The sequence below is a fragment of the Cucumis melo genome, chromosome 5 (genome assembly GCF_025177605.1).
Source record: "Cucumis melo cultivar AY chromosome 5, USDA_Cmelo_AY_1.0, whole genome shotgun sequence".
NCBI lineage: Eukaryota > Viridiplantae > Streptophyta > Magnoliopsida > Cucurbitales > Cucurbitaceae > Cucumis > Cucumis melo.
The window spans coordinates 6,488,614-6,504,029 of NC_066861.1; the positions used below are offsets into that span (position 1 = coordinate 6,488,614).

At 37.6% G+C, this 15,416-nt stretch overlaps 1 protein-coding gene across 1 annotated transcript in view; it reads right to left on the bottom strand.

Moving 5' to 3' along the window:
• Positions 1-14,870, bottom strand: part of LOC103499499 (DEAD-box ATP-dependent RNA helicase 13) — a 41,300-nt gene extending 26,430 nt beyond the window's left edge. Inside the window, exons 1-7 of the mRNA XM_017047102.2 lie at positions 14,246-14,870; positions 13,448-13,870; positions 6,693-6,865; positions 6,227-6,421; positions 5,509-5,685; positions 4,665-5,050; positions 3,768-3,948 (exon numbers count right to left, since the gene is read on the bottom strand). Of these exons, the coding sequence (XP_016902591.2) occupies positions 3,768-3,948; positions 4,665-5,050; positions 5,509-5,685; positions 6,227-6,421; positions 6,693-6,865; positions 13,448-13,870; positions 14,246-14,414 (1,704 nt within the window). The 5' untranslated portion in view covers positions 14,415-14,870. The remainder of the gene's footprint in view (positions 1-3,767; positions 3,949-4,664; positions 5,051-5,508; positions 5,686-6,226; positions 6,422-6,692; positions 6,866-13,447; positions 13,871-14,245) is intronic.
• Positions 14,871-15,416: the final 546 nt, after the last annotated feature.

The window sequence follows — 15,416 nt, forward strand, 5'->3', positions numbered from 1 at the left end:
GTGTGGCCAAACAGGTCATCTATCCAATACATGCCCTCAACAAAAGACCATAGCCTTAGCGGACGAAGAAGAAGACTCAAAGAGTGAAAACAGCAAAGATGCAGAAGAGGAAGTTGAATTAATTGAAGCTGATAATGGAGACAGGGTCTCTTGTATTCTCCAAAGGGTACTCCTTGCCCCTAGGGAAGAAAGAGATCCTCAACGCCACAGCCGCTTTAAGACAAGATGTACTATCAATGGGAAGGTCTGTGATGTGATTATAGATAGCGGCAGTAGTGAGAATTCCATTGCAAAGAAGTTAGTAGCCAACTTAAACATGAAGGCTAAACCACATCCAAATCCCTACAAGATAGGGTGGGTGAAGAAGGGTGGAGAAGCTATGGTCAACGAAATATGTACTGTTCCTCTTTCCATTGGTAGCGAGTACAAGGATCAGACTATATGTGATGTCATTGAGATGGATGTATGTATGTCACATCCTCCTAGGAAGGCTTTGGTAGCATGACACTCAAACCTTACATAAGGGAAGAGAGAATACTTACGAGTTTCGTTGGATGGGGAAGAAAGTGGTTTTGCTCCCATTAACAAGAAAGAATGATCGAACCAAGGGGCAGTTATTTACCACTGTTAGTGGGAAAAGATTACTCAAGGAGAGAGAACAAGACATTTTGGGAGTAATAATAGTAGATAAACTCAACAGAGAGCAAACTGAAGATGTAAAGCCTAAATTGCAATAACTATTTAATGAGTTTCCTCACTTGAAAAAAGAACCCAATGGACTGCCACCACTTCGAGATATTCAGCATCATATAGACTTAATTCTAGGAGCATCTTTACCGAATTTAGCTCATTACAGAATGAGCCCTAATGAATACCAGATCCTCCATGAGCATATTGAAGATTTGCTAGAAAAAGGGCACATCAAATCGAGCTTAAGTCCCTGTGCAGTACCAGCTCTACTCACTCCCAAGAAAGACGATAGCTAGAGAATGTGTGTAGACAACAGAGCTATTAATCGCATCACTATGAAGTATAGATTCCTCATCCCACGGACTGGTGATCTCTTAGACCAACTTGGCAAAGCCACTATCTTTTCGAAGATTGATTTAAAAAGTGGCTACTGTCAGATATGCATCAGACACGGTGATGAATGGAATACAGCATTTAAAACAAACAAAGGCTTGTTTGAATGGATGGTCATGCCCTTCGGACTATCTAATGCCCCTAGCACTTTTATGAGATTGATGAATCAAGTGCTTCATCCCTTCTCAACAAATTCATAGTAGTCTACTTCGATAATATACTTGTATACAGCAATGGAAGTGACGAACATATGCTCCATCTCAAAAAATCGTTCCAAGTTCTGACTGAAACAGAACTATACATTAACCAGAAAAAGTGTGCATTCTTAAAAGAGGAGATCTCTTTTCTTGGATTCATTATCAAGCAAGGGAGGATAAGTATGGAACCTAAGAAGACTAAAGCCATCTGGACTTGGCCAAACCCCAGCCTCTATCAAAGAAATACAAGCGTTTCTTGGATTTTCTACAGAAAGTTTGTTAAAAACTTCAGCTTCATTGTTGCTCCACTTACCGATTGTTTAAAGAAGGAAAACTTTAAGTGGACTCTACTGCAACAAGAGAGCTTCAATGACATCAAAAGAAGATGACTTCTAGCCCTATATTACAACTTCCAGACTTCATTTCACCTTTTGAAGTAGCAGTCGATGCATGTGGAATGGGTATTGGGGATGTCTTATCCCAAAAAGGCCATCCAGTTGAATATATTAGTGAAAAACTAAGTCCACCTAGGCAAACATGGAACGCATACGAGCAGGAACTATATGCTCTTATTCGGGCATTAAAATAGAGGGAACACTACCTACTCTCTAAAGAATTTGTACTCTTAACCGGTCATTTCTCCCTTAAATACCTTCATTCACAAAAAAAACAGCAGAATGCACGCTCGATGGATTTCTTTCCTACAAAGATTTGATTTTGTTATCAAACATCAAGGTGGAAAGGAAAACAAAGTAGCCGATGCCCTCAGCAGGAAGAGTTCCTTACTTACACACCTATCCTTAGAAGTTACAGCCTTTAAGCACCTGCCCGATCTTTATAAAGAAGACCCTAACTTTGCGGATGTTTGGTACAAATGCAATAACTACTTAAAGGTTGATGACTACCATGTTGTGGAAGGATTCCTCTTTAAAGGAGAACAACTATGCATACCACATACCTCCCTACGAGAAGCTTTATTAAAAGAAGCTCATTCAGGTGGACTAGTCAGGTACTTTGGCCAGGATAAAACATTTGAAACAATATCTAAAAGATATTATTGGCCCCAACTAAGAAGAGATTCCAAAAACTTTGTGAAAAGATGTTCCATTTACCAAAGAGCCAAGGGCCCATGAACTAATGTCGAGTTATACTCTCCATTACCTGTTCCGAACTCCATCTGGGAAGATCTTCCTATTGATTTTCCTGGTTTGGCTAAGACTCAAAGAAACTACAACTCAGTGGTGGTTGTAGTAGACCAATTCAGTAAGTGACTCATTCGTGGCTTGCAAAAAGACAAATGATGTTATATACATTACTAACCTCTTTTTTAAAGAGGTAGTCCGACTACATAGAGTACCAAAAAAAATCGTCTCTAATAGAGATGTTAAATTCTTAAGTCACTTTTGGAGAACTCTATGAAGGAAGTTTGATACTACACTCAAATACAGCACTACAGGCCATCCACAAACAGAGGTGACAAACCAAACACTAGGTAATCTGATACGCTACCTTAGTGCATCTAAGCCTAAACAATGGGATTTATCCCTTGCACAAGCAAAGTTTGCTTTCAACATTACGAGGAATCGGTCAATAGGCAAATGTACATTTGAAATTGTATACACTAAACAACCAAGGTTAACCTTCGACCTTGCCTCACTCCCTACAACCGTGGACATCAATCAAGAAGTAGAAAGTATGATAGAAAACATTGAACAACTGCACAAAGAAGTTCATGATTACCTCATACAAACCACAGACTTATAAAAAGGCAGCAGATATGAAAAGAAGACAAGCTGAATTTTCTAAGGGAGACCTAGTGATGGTGCACCAAAGAAAGAACAAATTTCCCTCTGGCACTTGCAACAAGCTAAAAGATAGGCAGATCAGCTCATTTCGCATCCTAGAAAAATATGGAAACAATCTTTTAAAGTAGAACTCCCACCAGATATGCATATACATCCAGTGTTCAATGTTGCCTATTTAAAGCCATAACTATGCACCGGATGACTTCAAGCTTGCACACTAAAGGACTCTGGGGTGGAATGATGTAAATAATGTAATAAGATAGCTACTAAAAGTCTGTTAATAGCCTAGCTAAACAGACCGTTAAATAACCCAAACTAATTAGCTGTAACTGATTACTTATCCTAACTTCCCAGCTGCCTAACTACTTGTAACAAACTCCCATGTAACTACTTGTAACTACCCATCAGATTCATCAATAAATATCAGCTTTCTCAGCCATTCTAGGCAGAGAATTCTTTTGGAGAAAATTATCCAACTTTGAATTACATCAATTTTCTTTTATAGTAACTAGGAATTGCATTGCTGTGGTAAAATTCACTATTTTAAACCTGCACTTATTTCTTTCAAAAAATTAAATGAAATGATAGAAAACAAATTTTGATAGCATGAGTTCTTGTCCAACTCAGCACACATATGAAAGGACTGTATGAAAGATACAAGCTGTCTAAATAGTAAGCTTACCTTCAAGCGTGCTCGTTGCTGCCTTTGAGCATGAAGAGTCAAGACGTTAACACCAACAATGGATAATAAAGCAGCAATATGCCGTAATGCAGCTATGGATGTACAAAACACAATAGTGCGACCTTGTCCATAAACAGACAGAATGTAATACAAATAAGCATCTTTGTCTTCTTCCCTGCATCTGCAAGTAGGTCATGATTCAGTAATGACTCAAACACACTGGAGAAAGATTTACTCATGCAAAGAAAACATAAAAAGACAGGCACAAGCATAGTTGATGGTATGCCATACCAAACGCATAACATAACTGTTAGCACAAAAATTGTCCAATTAATAATATTATAATCTGTTAACAAAATTAGGAAGCATGGACGCCAACGACAGATGCAGCTGATTGTAGCTTGTGGACAAAAAGGGGATAAGAGATGGATGTCGATTACTAGGAAAGCTGTACCATACATTCCACAGTACTAGCTAAAAGATAAAACCAAGTAATGTAGACCATAATCCAATAAGCAAGCATGTACAAGTACTACGACTGGAAATCAATGTTGTTAAAAAACTTAGAAATGAGGTAAAATTTTGAGCTGCCCTACTACAAAAAGAGGTAAATGGGATTGGCCTTCCTCTATCACAATACATCATTTACAGAGTCAGTACAAAAACATATACTCAGTTGGCAAACATTTTGAATATTCCCTGTGCAATTATTATATGATATAAATTAAACATCCAATAGAAATAACAGAAGAGTTACATTTTCGATGTATTTGCAGTTTTGAATTTTTCTTTTTCTTTCTCTCCCCATTGTCTAAATAATAATAATAATAATAATAATAATAATAATAATAAACAAAAAAATACAAAATGTTAGTTATACAATGAAAAGGTACGTACTCTATAAATGATTCTTCAAGATTATTTGCCAAAACTGATGTGTTTGTCAGATTTATAACAGCAACATTAGGTCTTATTCCAGCTCTCTCAGATAGAGCTTCTATAGAATTCAAACCATCCATCCCCGATTGGTTAGGTTTGGATGATCCACGCTTTAGTTTCTTACGGAAATCGGAAGATAGTGACAATGTAGCAGAAAACACAAGTGTTTGCCTTTTCTTTCTTTGAGAACTTGGAGTGGTCAAAGAGTTCTCTGTATTTTGTAAATTTTCTGCAGAACCATTGGTCACAGGAAGCATATCTATAATGGACTGCAACTCACGAAAGTGTCCATTTTCTATCATCCTATCAGCCTCATCCAACACAAAGAAAGACAATGCCTCCAACTGAAACAGAAAAGTTGAAGAGCGTCAACATCACCATCCTATTTATTACAGGAAAAGAATGAAGTATTTGATATTTAAATATCACCAAGAATAAAATCTGGCAACTTAGCGCTTTTACAACTACTCCTACTCCCTACTACCATACAAGGAACGTTTCAGAAGTGCTCAAGAAAAGTTCCATGCTGAACATATAAAAGGCTAATGGAGAAGAGGGAATAAATGAGATAATTTCACAGGAAAAAAACATACGGAAAAAATAAACCACAACATTATGGAGGTAAAGGAACTTATTGATGAAGGGTGTTTGCAAAAATAAGTATCCCGATCGATGAGCTTAGATAATACATGGTGGAGACTGGAGTCAAAAGGTTAGGAGGAATAGAAAATTGGATTTTTTAACTTTTATGAGTAGAGGATAAAGACATGGACAAGGTTGATCAATATCATGAAGTGCTCACCTCTACAAGATGCTTTTCTCCTCCTGACATAAGTTCCCACAACCGTCCAGGAGTTCCAACTACAACCTCGGGCCTCATCCTTAAAAGCCTTTCCTGCTTTTCGGTGGACATTCCACCAACAATTGGAACCACCCTGATATCTATACCTACTGCGACTGCCTTGAGATGATCAGTAACCTGATGGTGAAAGACCAAGGAGAGGAAGTTAAACCCCACATTCAACACATACAAAAATCCAAATAAAATAAGTTCAGTTAATAATTTGCTTGTGTTTGATCATTATGGATCTGTGAACTTAAAATTGAAGATACAAAAACGAGAGTAAAATAGAATTACATCTTGACATAAAAGGAACTTAAGTAGGTTGTTTTTTTTCTTTCTAATAAGAAACAAACTTATCAGTTATCAGTGATGAATAAATGGAATGGAACGTAAGTGAAAGAAAAATACAAATATGAAACAGGCCAAGAAAGGGATATGAACCCATCCCAATTAATCCAAATATCATTGCAAGTATAAATAAGAAACAAACAAGAAATGAGAATGCCATTTTGAGACCTTGAACATTATTTTAAGGTAGGAAGTTTTCTTAAACTCTAACTACCCACGCCAATATTTCTTATCCTAATATCGTCGATCCTAGCATGTTTTGTCTCCTGTAGCCACTGCAAACATATTTGTTTAGGCCTCTAGCCATGAGTGGGCATAAAGAAATCACCTGAAGAGCAAGTTCTCTAGTAGGAGTAATAATTAAAGCCCGTAGAAGGCTTTTGGGAGCATATTTTTTTGCATCTAATCCTTTTTCTTCAGACATCTTTCCAGATTTCTCCCGTTCATCCAAGAATCGTTGTAGAATTGGCAATCCAAAAGCTAGTGTTTTTCCAGATCCTGTCTCAGCAGCACCAACAACATCCTGTCACATAGCAAAACTCAATGCCAGGCAAAATATGATCCGTTTTCTACCCTTGCAACAAAAGAAAGACAAACTAAGAGCCATCATGGGTTGGTCTGGTGGTAAAAAAGGAGACATCGTCTCAATAACTAACTAAAAGATCATAAGTTCAATTCAGGGTGGCCACCTACCTAGGAACTAATTTCCTATTAGTTTCCTTGACACCCAAATGTTGTAGGGTCAAGAGGGTCGTAAGGGAAACCAAAAAAAGAAGAAAGAAAGAGAAACCAACCTTCCCCTGGTAAGCAGCAGCTGGAATACATGCTTTCTGGATTGCTGTAGGTTCCTTAAACCCAAGTTTGTAGATCGATTTCATAAGCAAAGGATGAAGTCTTAACTCATTCCATGCATAATATTCTGTTTCATCAACTGCATCCTTTTCAACTTCATCCCTGATTTCTTTATCTAAATGCAAATCAAAATTATGTCATGTGCAATACGTCAAATAATATCATACGCAATATGTCAATATATGCAAATCAAACAATATTATTTTAGAACTCAAGGACACTATTGTACAACTCAGACAAGTATGGATCAATCCTAAAAGAAGGAGATTTTTTTAGAGGAGAAATATATTGTTGAAAAAATTAAACAACAGGAGACCACAAGCACCAATAGGTGATTACAAAAAGGATTTTCCATTGGAAACTAAAAAAGAAAGATAAAAATTCGAAGGGTGCTTAATTTTGCATCAATACAACTCTGTAGATAGAACAAAGTCCATGAAACTATGAAACAAGTAGAGGAATCTCTAAAGAGACGCTTATTAGGCTCGCCCTACAATGTCTAGAAAAAAGCACGTAATATGGCAAACAAAACAGTCTTCTTCGTACCTTTTTTTTTTATGAAAACAGTCTTCTTTGTACTAAACAAATGACCCACCAAAAGAGACACCAAGATGTCAACAGTATTATTAGAGTTGGCTAATGACCAATCAAAAGCAACCAAATTAATATGCTAGAAACAAGAGGCAAAAAAACAATGCATAAACAAACAAGCAAAGGACTCGAAATGACTCCAACACATAACATACCAAGATGGAGAGAGATAAGGCATACAACATAGACGATCAGTAGTATCGATAGCACTCGAGCTAAGTTCCCATAAGAAATTTTTTATTTTCATAGGATAATGATCCCAATTCCCTCCAAATAACAGAATAAAGATCCTTTGCAAGGGGATCCACAGTGGCCATCAAGTCATCCAAGAGATTTCACATAAAGATATGAGGATGGATTGATAGACCACCTCCATGAACCAAGAGAAGCACGAAATCTGACAGAAAACAACAGTTGAGACAGGGAAACCCACTCTAAAGTTTCAAGCTCATTAAGATTCTGACAAAGACGTAAATCCCAGCTTCTGCATCACCATTGCATACATCAGCCACCTTAATATCAGGATAACGAGCAAGATGAAACAACCTAGGGAACACCATCACAAGGACACCACAATTAAGCAAAGGATCCTTCCAAAAAGAGGTGGATGAACTCGAACCAAGGTAACACAAAATACGAGAGGCCACTAAATCAATAGTCTGACAAATAAATCACCTCAAAGGTTAAGAGGAACCATAAGTAACGGTCGGCCATAGATAGCTAAAAGAATAGAACTTAGCTGCAATTAGCTTCCTCCATATAGCATCATTTTCATGTAAAACCACCAAATGCCTTTGGCTAGAAAAAGCTAAATTACAATGATGAAAGTTTCCAAGGCCAAGACCACTCATTAACTTTGGTCGTTGTGTAACCTCCCAATTATGTGTTTCACCATCACCACAAGAACCTCCCAAAAGAAGGACTTTGACACTTTTAGTGCAACTGAACTTCCATAACTATTTGAATAGGTCCTCCAAAGTGGAGGGGTGAACAGATAGAAGGTGGAAAATCAACAACTTTACGGAGAGCATTTTGCTATTGTCAACTTTCCAAACCCAATTATTACATTGGTGAGGGAACTAAATACCAAGGATAAGCTGCGTAAAGGAGGCTCATCAAATAACTTCATCATCCTTGGATTCTTTCTTAAGTCAAAGTTGGGTCATTTCCATTGTTCCACACTTCAGCAATGGACCTAATTTTAGATTCTGCAATAGTGAAGAGTATAGGAAAGCCTTGTTTGGAGGGATTACTGATTCGTAGGTCAGTCCAAAAGGTTTTGGAGGTGGCATCCCCAATAAATGTTGCTCTGAATGAGGTCCCTTTGTTTGTAAATGAAGATACATGGGCTCGTGGAGGAGACCTGATGGTGACTAGATGATTTTAGGTCAATTTTATGAGAATCAAATTTAGCTTTGCTAAGTTTTCTCCAAATGCCCCTTTTTCCAGTCTAAAGTGCAAATCCATTCCACCACTTTTGAGGGAACTTGAAAGAGAGATACGTAGTATAGGTAAATTGGACAGTGTGGCAACCATAAGAAAATCTTCACTTTCTTAGGAGCCAAATTATTATAGTCAAATCACATTAAAGGTGGGGTCTATTTCCAACAAGGTTGGAAAAGAGGGATTTTAGTGAAAATGCTCCAAATGGCTCCTTTCAGGAGGATGAATGTGTTAGACCCCAACCATTCACACGTATAAGCGTAAGAGCAAGGCCGGTAGAGGTAATATGGGTATTGCACAAAAGACAGCTTCTAGGGCGGTTAGTGGAGAGGTAAGAACCAGTTAAGGGACCCACATGGGAGGGGATATAAAAGGAACGTTTTGGGGATTGCCGAAATAGGACATAATAGGGTGAAAAGTTGCTGATAGCTTTTGGGAGAAGAGGCCAGACTTCTCGAAGGAGCATAGCAACGGGCATTTCCTTTGTTATCTTGTCATTGTTTCCTTTTCTGTTTTATCTTGCAATATTTTGCGTTGTTAATTCCCTTTTGTGAACTCTTGTTGATTTCCACTCAATATTATCTTAGGATATTGTCTCTGTTTCTCTATTTATTGTTGGGATTTACTGATTTTCATGAAATAAATCCTAACAAATTGGTATCAAAGCCATAAAAATCCTGATATTGACGCAAGCTATGACGCAGATACAAATAGAATAGAGATTAGAGACGAATGAGAAGGAGATCAGGGATCTGAATGAGATAATCCTGGGGCTAACAAAAAGTGTGGAAAGATCGGTTAAGGAAGTACAAGAAAATAGCGCTAGTAGGCGTAAAGAAGAAAGGGTACTTGCGAAGGCTCAGTCTTGAAAATGAAAGGAAAAATAAATGAAACTAATTAGACGTTGAGTGTGGGCAAGGAACAACAAATGGGAAAATACAAGAAATTAGAAATGTTGATATTCGTGAGGGAGAATCTGAAATCGTGGGTTTACATGGCCAAACACTATTTCGAGATTAATGATTTAGCCGACACAGAGAAAGTCAAGGTTAAGATGAAGTTAATTGATTTAGGTGAAGCAACAACCAGAAGAAGGTGACGTCGTAGGAGGATCTCAAAACTCGAATGTTTGAGCATTTCCAACCCACCGAAGAAGGAAGCTTAGAAGCAAGGTTGATAATGATTAAACAAAACAGGAGATACGTTGAATACCTGAAGAAATTTCTAAACTACTCTGCACCATTGCCAGAGATGGTCACGAGTGTGTTGATGGACGCATTTGTGACAAAATTAGAACTTGAACTCTAGGCAGACGTGGTGAGCCGTCATCCGAAGACGTCAAAAGAATGTATGAAGGAAGCCCAATTAGTAAACGATTGGCTAAATTCCTTCCCGAAGTTGATTGTATGAGGTTTTGTGTTGATTGTCGTAAATTGAATCAAGTGACAGTCGTTTCTGATACCTGTGATTAAAGAACTACTTGATGAATTACTTGGGACGGCTGTGTTTCCGAAATTAGATGTTGACCTACATTCCAGTTATCATCACATAATGAAAAGAGCAACATTGAGAATAATGATTTCCCAACGCATGAGGGGCAATTACAAGTTCCTAGTTATGCCATTCGATGACAAACGCTCCTACCACCTTCCAATCTCTAATAAACCAGGTTTTTTGGCCATTCCTGAGACGCTATGTATTGTTGTTTTTTTATGACATCCTGGTGTAAAGCACAGACATTACAAAGCATGAAAAGCACTATAAGGTCGTTTTCAGCATTCTCAAGGACAACCAATTGTTCGCTAATAGAAAGAAGTGTGTAATTAGGCACTTAAGGATTCAATACTTGGGCCATTGGATTTCAAGCAAAGGTGTGGAGGTAAATAGGAAAAAGGTTTAAAGCAATGGTGAGCTAGCCCCAACCAAAAGATGGTACAGTTCGTGGATTTTTAGGTTTAATCGATAATAAAGGCGTTTTGTAAAGGGATATGGGGATATTGCACAACCACTTACCAAACTCTTATAGAAAAATGTGTTCAAGTGGAATGATGAAGTGACTGAGGCATTCAAACAACTGAAACAAGCCATGATGTTTGTTCCTGTCTTAGCCCTCTCAAATTTTTCATCGCCTTCCATAATAGAGATTGATACTTTTGGAGTTGGATTAAGACCGGTGCTAAGCTAGAATGTTAAGCCTATTGCGTAAAATAGTCAAAATTATCCCCACAGGAACAAGTAAGATCTATATATGAGAGAGAGTTGATGGTCATTGTAATGGCAGTGCAAAAAATGGTGTCATTACTTATTAAGAAGTTTATGGTGATCTTTGACCAAAAGCCATTAAGGTTCCTCATTAAGCAAAGGGAAGTACAACCACAATTTCAAATATGGTTGACATAGTTGTTGGGTTATGATTTTGAGATCTTATCCCAACTTGAGCTTCAAAACAAAGTCGCAAATGCCCTATCAAGGCTCAATCATCAAGTGGAACTATCAGTATTGTCAAGCATGAATAGTGGATATGGTGGTAGTCCTAAATGAAGTCGAGAAGGAAGAGGAATTGCAACGAATAGTCAACATATTAAAGGAAAATTCGAAGGGGAAACCTAATCAATCAATGAGTAAATAAGAGGTCACTATACAAAGGGTGGTTAGTTTTATCAAAGTCGTCATCCTTAACACCATCCCTGTTGCACACGTTTCATGGCTTCATGTTGGGAGGCCATTGCAGTTTTCTTCGGACATACAAAAGAATGAATGGGGAATTGTATTGGATAGGTATGAAAAATGACATAAAGAAGTATGTGGAGCAATGTGAGATTTGTCAGAGGAATAAAACGGACTCACTGTCACCAGTCAACCTCTTACAACCACTACCACTTCCAGACTTAACCCTTGAAGATTGGACAATGGATTTTATAGAAGGTTTGCCAAAAGCAAGAGGGTTTAATTCTATGATGGGATCCGATAGTTGAAAAATGAATATGATCTTTATTGATATATCTGAATGTTGAATTATAGAATACAATGTAGGAATTAAGGATGAAATGAATTGAGAACTCAATTCGGTAGGCTAGGGTTTCTCTCCTGTTATCCTGTCTTGCAAGGATGAAACAGAAACTAACAACATTTCAAAAATATTAACTCCCCTCTCTTCACACAGAAGGGCTATTTATACCTTCACTTACAAAACTCAGTACTAACTATATCTTTTTTTTTAAACGGAGACAAAAAACTTCTTTATTAATAAAAACTCAAAGTACAAGAGATTTATACAAAGAGAGCAATAAAGAAGTAGTAATCAAGGGAGTCCTATAGGGATCAGGAATAAAGAAGTAGTAATAAGAACTCGGTACTAACTAATTAATCGTAGCTTCTGTGCTCTCATCCCCTTTCACACGTGCCACATTCTTCTTTCCCCTTCTACTATATTGTAATATGATAGGGGTTTATCATTTCTCATCCCCTCCAAACTCTCCTTGTCCTCAAGGTGAAAATATGGATACAATTGCTGAATTTCATCATAGCTTTCCTAGGTGGCCTCATGTCTGGTTAGTCCTTTCCAGCTCAAAAGTACTTCCCAACTTCGTGCCTTGTTCTTCTTATATCCATATACCTCATTAGGTATTGCTTTCCACTCATGATTCTTTGTTAAGTATTAAATAGTAGGTCGGACAGCAACATGTTCTCCCAACTTCTTCTTCAATTGCGTCACATGAAAAACTGGGTGAATGGATGCGAAGTGCTAGGTAGTTCCAGTTTATAGGCTATTGGCCCTATCTTTTCAATGATCTTATAGGGACCAAAGAATTTAGGGGATAACTTCTTGTTTCTCTTCTTCCTCAAGGACACTTGTCTATACTGCCTTATCTTCAAAAACACCGTATCTCCCGCTTGGTATTCTACATCTCTTCTTTTCAAGTCAGTGTACTTCTTCATCTTTTCTTGTGCGATTTGCAAGTGTTCTTTTAAAGCCTCTAAGGCCACATCTCTCTCCTTGAGTCCTTCATCCAACGTTGAGTTTGATGCTTCCCTATCCCCATAATAAATCAAAGGAGGTGGCAGCCGACCGTACACACCTTGAAAGGGTGTTACCCCTAAAGTTCTCTGGTACGTTGTATTATACCAATACTTTGCCCAAGGTAGCCATCTCACCCACTCTTTTGGTCTTTCACCATAGAAACAGCACAAGTAGCTCTCTACTCCATGGTTCACAACCTCAGTTTACCCATCTGACTAAGGGTGGTAAGCAGAACTTCTGTTCAGTTCAGTTCCTGCTAGCCTAAATAACTCCCTCCAAAAGTTGCTGAGGAAGACCTTATTAGTGGTTTTTGTTTAGGTCTTTTTGTAATCTACCTATGATAGTTTGGTTGTTCGCCATCGTGTTTGTATATTTCTTCCAACAATGAAACCTCATCAGTAGTTTCCTCCTCCAAAAGAAAAAATGTTCTCATTGAAGTCATTCTCTTCCAAAAAAAGGTCAAATGATCAATGATCAAATTCTAACCTCAAAAACACAAATATGAAAGAAATATATTCTTCCTGAATAATACATAACAAAATTCAATGAATAAATAATAATAACAATATTTAATGATCAAATGTTGTACAAAAAACAAAGAATATGATGCTCCACAAAATTATGTATGATAATAATACTAACCAGTTCCATGGTTCTTCATTTCTTTTTCTTTCTTTTGTTGCTTACTCTCTGTCTCCAAATGATCACCATCGTCCATTTCATCTCCAATCTCTGTCTCAATCCCATCATTATTATTGCCACCAATATCTTTAGCTACAGCTTCCTCTGTCGTTGGGACTTCAAGAATGACCTTTTTTTTCTTCTTTTTCTTCTTCTCCTTTTTCCCTTTTTTGCTAGTTTTCGTATTCACGTTGTGCCCCACAGCTTCCTTATCAATACTATCATTGCTACCTCGTGATGCATCCCCACAGAAATCAGCATTATTTTGCTCCTCTTTCCTTGAATTTCCACTGGCTTTTGGTATCAATTTGTGTTTCATTGTGTCAGGTTCAGGAATCACCAAGCCATACTCAGCTTCGTCAATCTCCTCAAGGGAAAGAAAGCCTATAGTATATTAAAATATTTGAACTGATTACTAAAGGGTTCAATTGAACAGTAAAACCCAACATAAATTTTCGTTCAGCATCAATAATATGTGTCAAGCCAATTTAAAAAATAATAATAATTCAATGCCCATCCCAATTATTTGTCAGCACTGCCGATTAAAAAAGATATATAAAACTATAAACTGAATAATAACTTGACAAGATGAAGAAATGTTCAGAGGTTGTAACAATAAACAAACGATATAGATGCATACATTTGAAGACTGCAGAAAGTAATGGTCACAGACACAACTGTATTCGTTTAGAATGCACACAAATATAACGAAAACCTCTAAAGAAAAGCATACAGAAGAACGAACAAACAAGTACAAACCTCCTTCGAGATCATTGGAACCAATAAATGCAGATAAAGTGTCGTCGATAGGGATCGATGAATTCCATGGGAGTGAATCGAGACGTTCGAATTCTGGATCTTTCTGGGTTTTCTTCCTCTTTAGCCTTCTCTTTTGAGAAGACATAGACTGCATTGATTCTGCGGCCATGGACAGACTATCCCCTGTTTCGAACCCTTGAATTTGGGAGAATATAAAATCAGTTCAAACGATTGGTTATGTGATTTTCTTCTAAGAATGCGGGGTGGCGCGACGACGGACGGCGGGGGTTAGGAGCTGAACCACTGTTCTGTTTCTGAGTAAGCTAACAACACGACCGAAATAAGTGACTCTGATGGAGGGAGCGGCGGTGAGTTCGTGGGTGGCAGAGACTGTGGCAGCTGACAGGGCAGCGTGCGGCGGGGAGGTCTGCAGTACCTGGTAACGAGAGAGAAGAGGATTTTTCGACAGAACAGAACCCGCTCCGATGGTGCCCCGCTGTCTGTTTGGTGCGAGCTGTTCACCGCCGTGCAGAAGGAGTCGTGTTCGAGAGGTTGCAACGTGGAGTAGGTGTCGCGAGGGAGAAATTGTGGGTTTAAGGGGGTTAAAGACTTGCACGAAACTTTTGGGACAAATAATAAGCGGAATGCCCGAATTGTCCCATGATTAAATCCTAAAGCATTGAAATTAGTAAAATTGGTGTTAGTGTAATCCTAACTTCATTGATAAAAATAGTTTTTATCCCACTTACTTAAAAATTATGAATTTATCACATTTATTTTTATCTTCGTTTACTATTTAAACCTAAATGGTAACAATAAAATAAATATAAATGTCACAATTCATGTCTCCTGCAAAAAAGAACACATGTCCTTTTTATCAAAAGAAGTTATTACCGAAAAACAATTGATCAATAAAAAATTAAGAAATAATACTAACAAAATAGAGAAAACAAAAGAATTAACTACAAATGGACAAGAAACGCAAAAAAGCTATAAGGTGGTGGAGTAAACTTTTCTTAACGGGTAGGGAAAGGTGCTTCACATCCTCCCGATGTGACTTATATAAAATCTAACTATCTTAATGATAAAAGAATTTCTCGTTAAGTTAGGCTATTTGTCTTACTTAAGAGATCTTTCTCATTCACATCCTAATCAAGAAAAGCCTATGCAA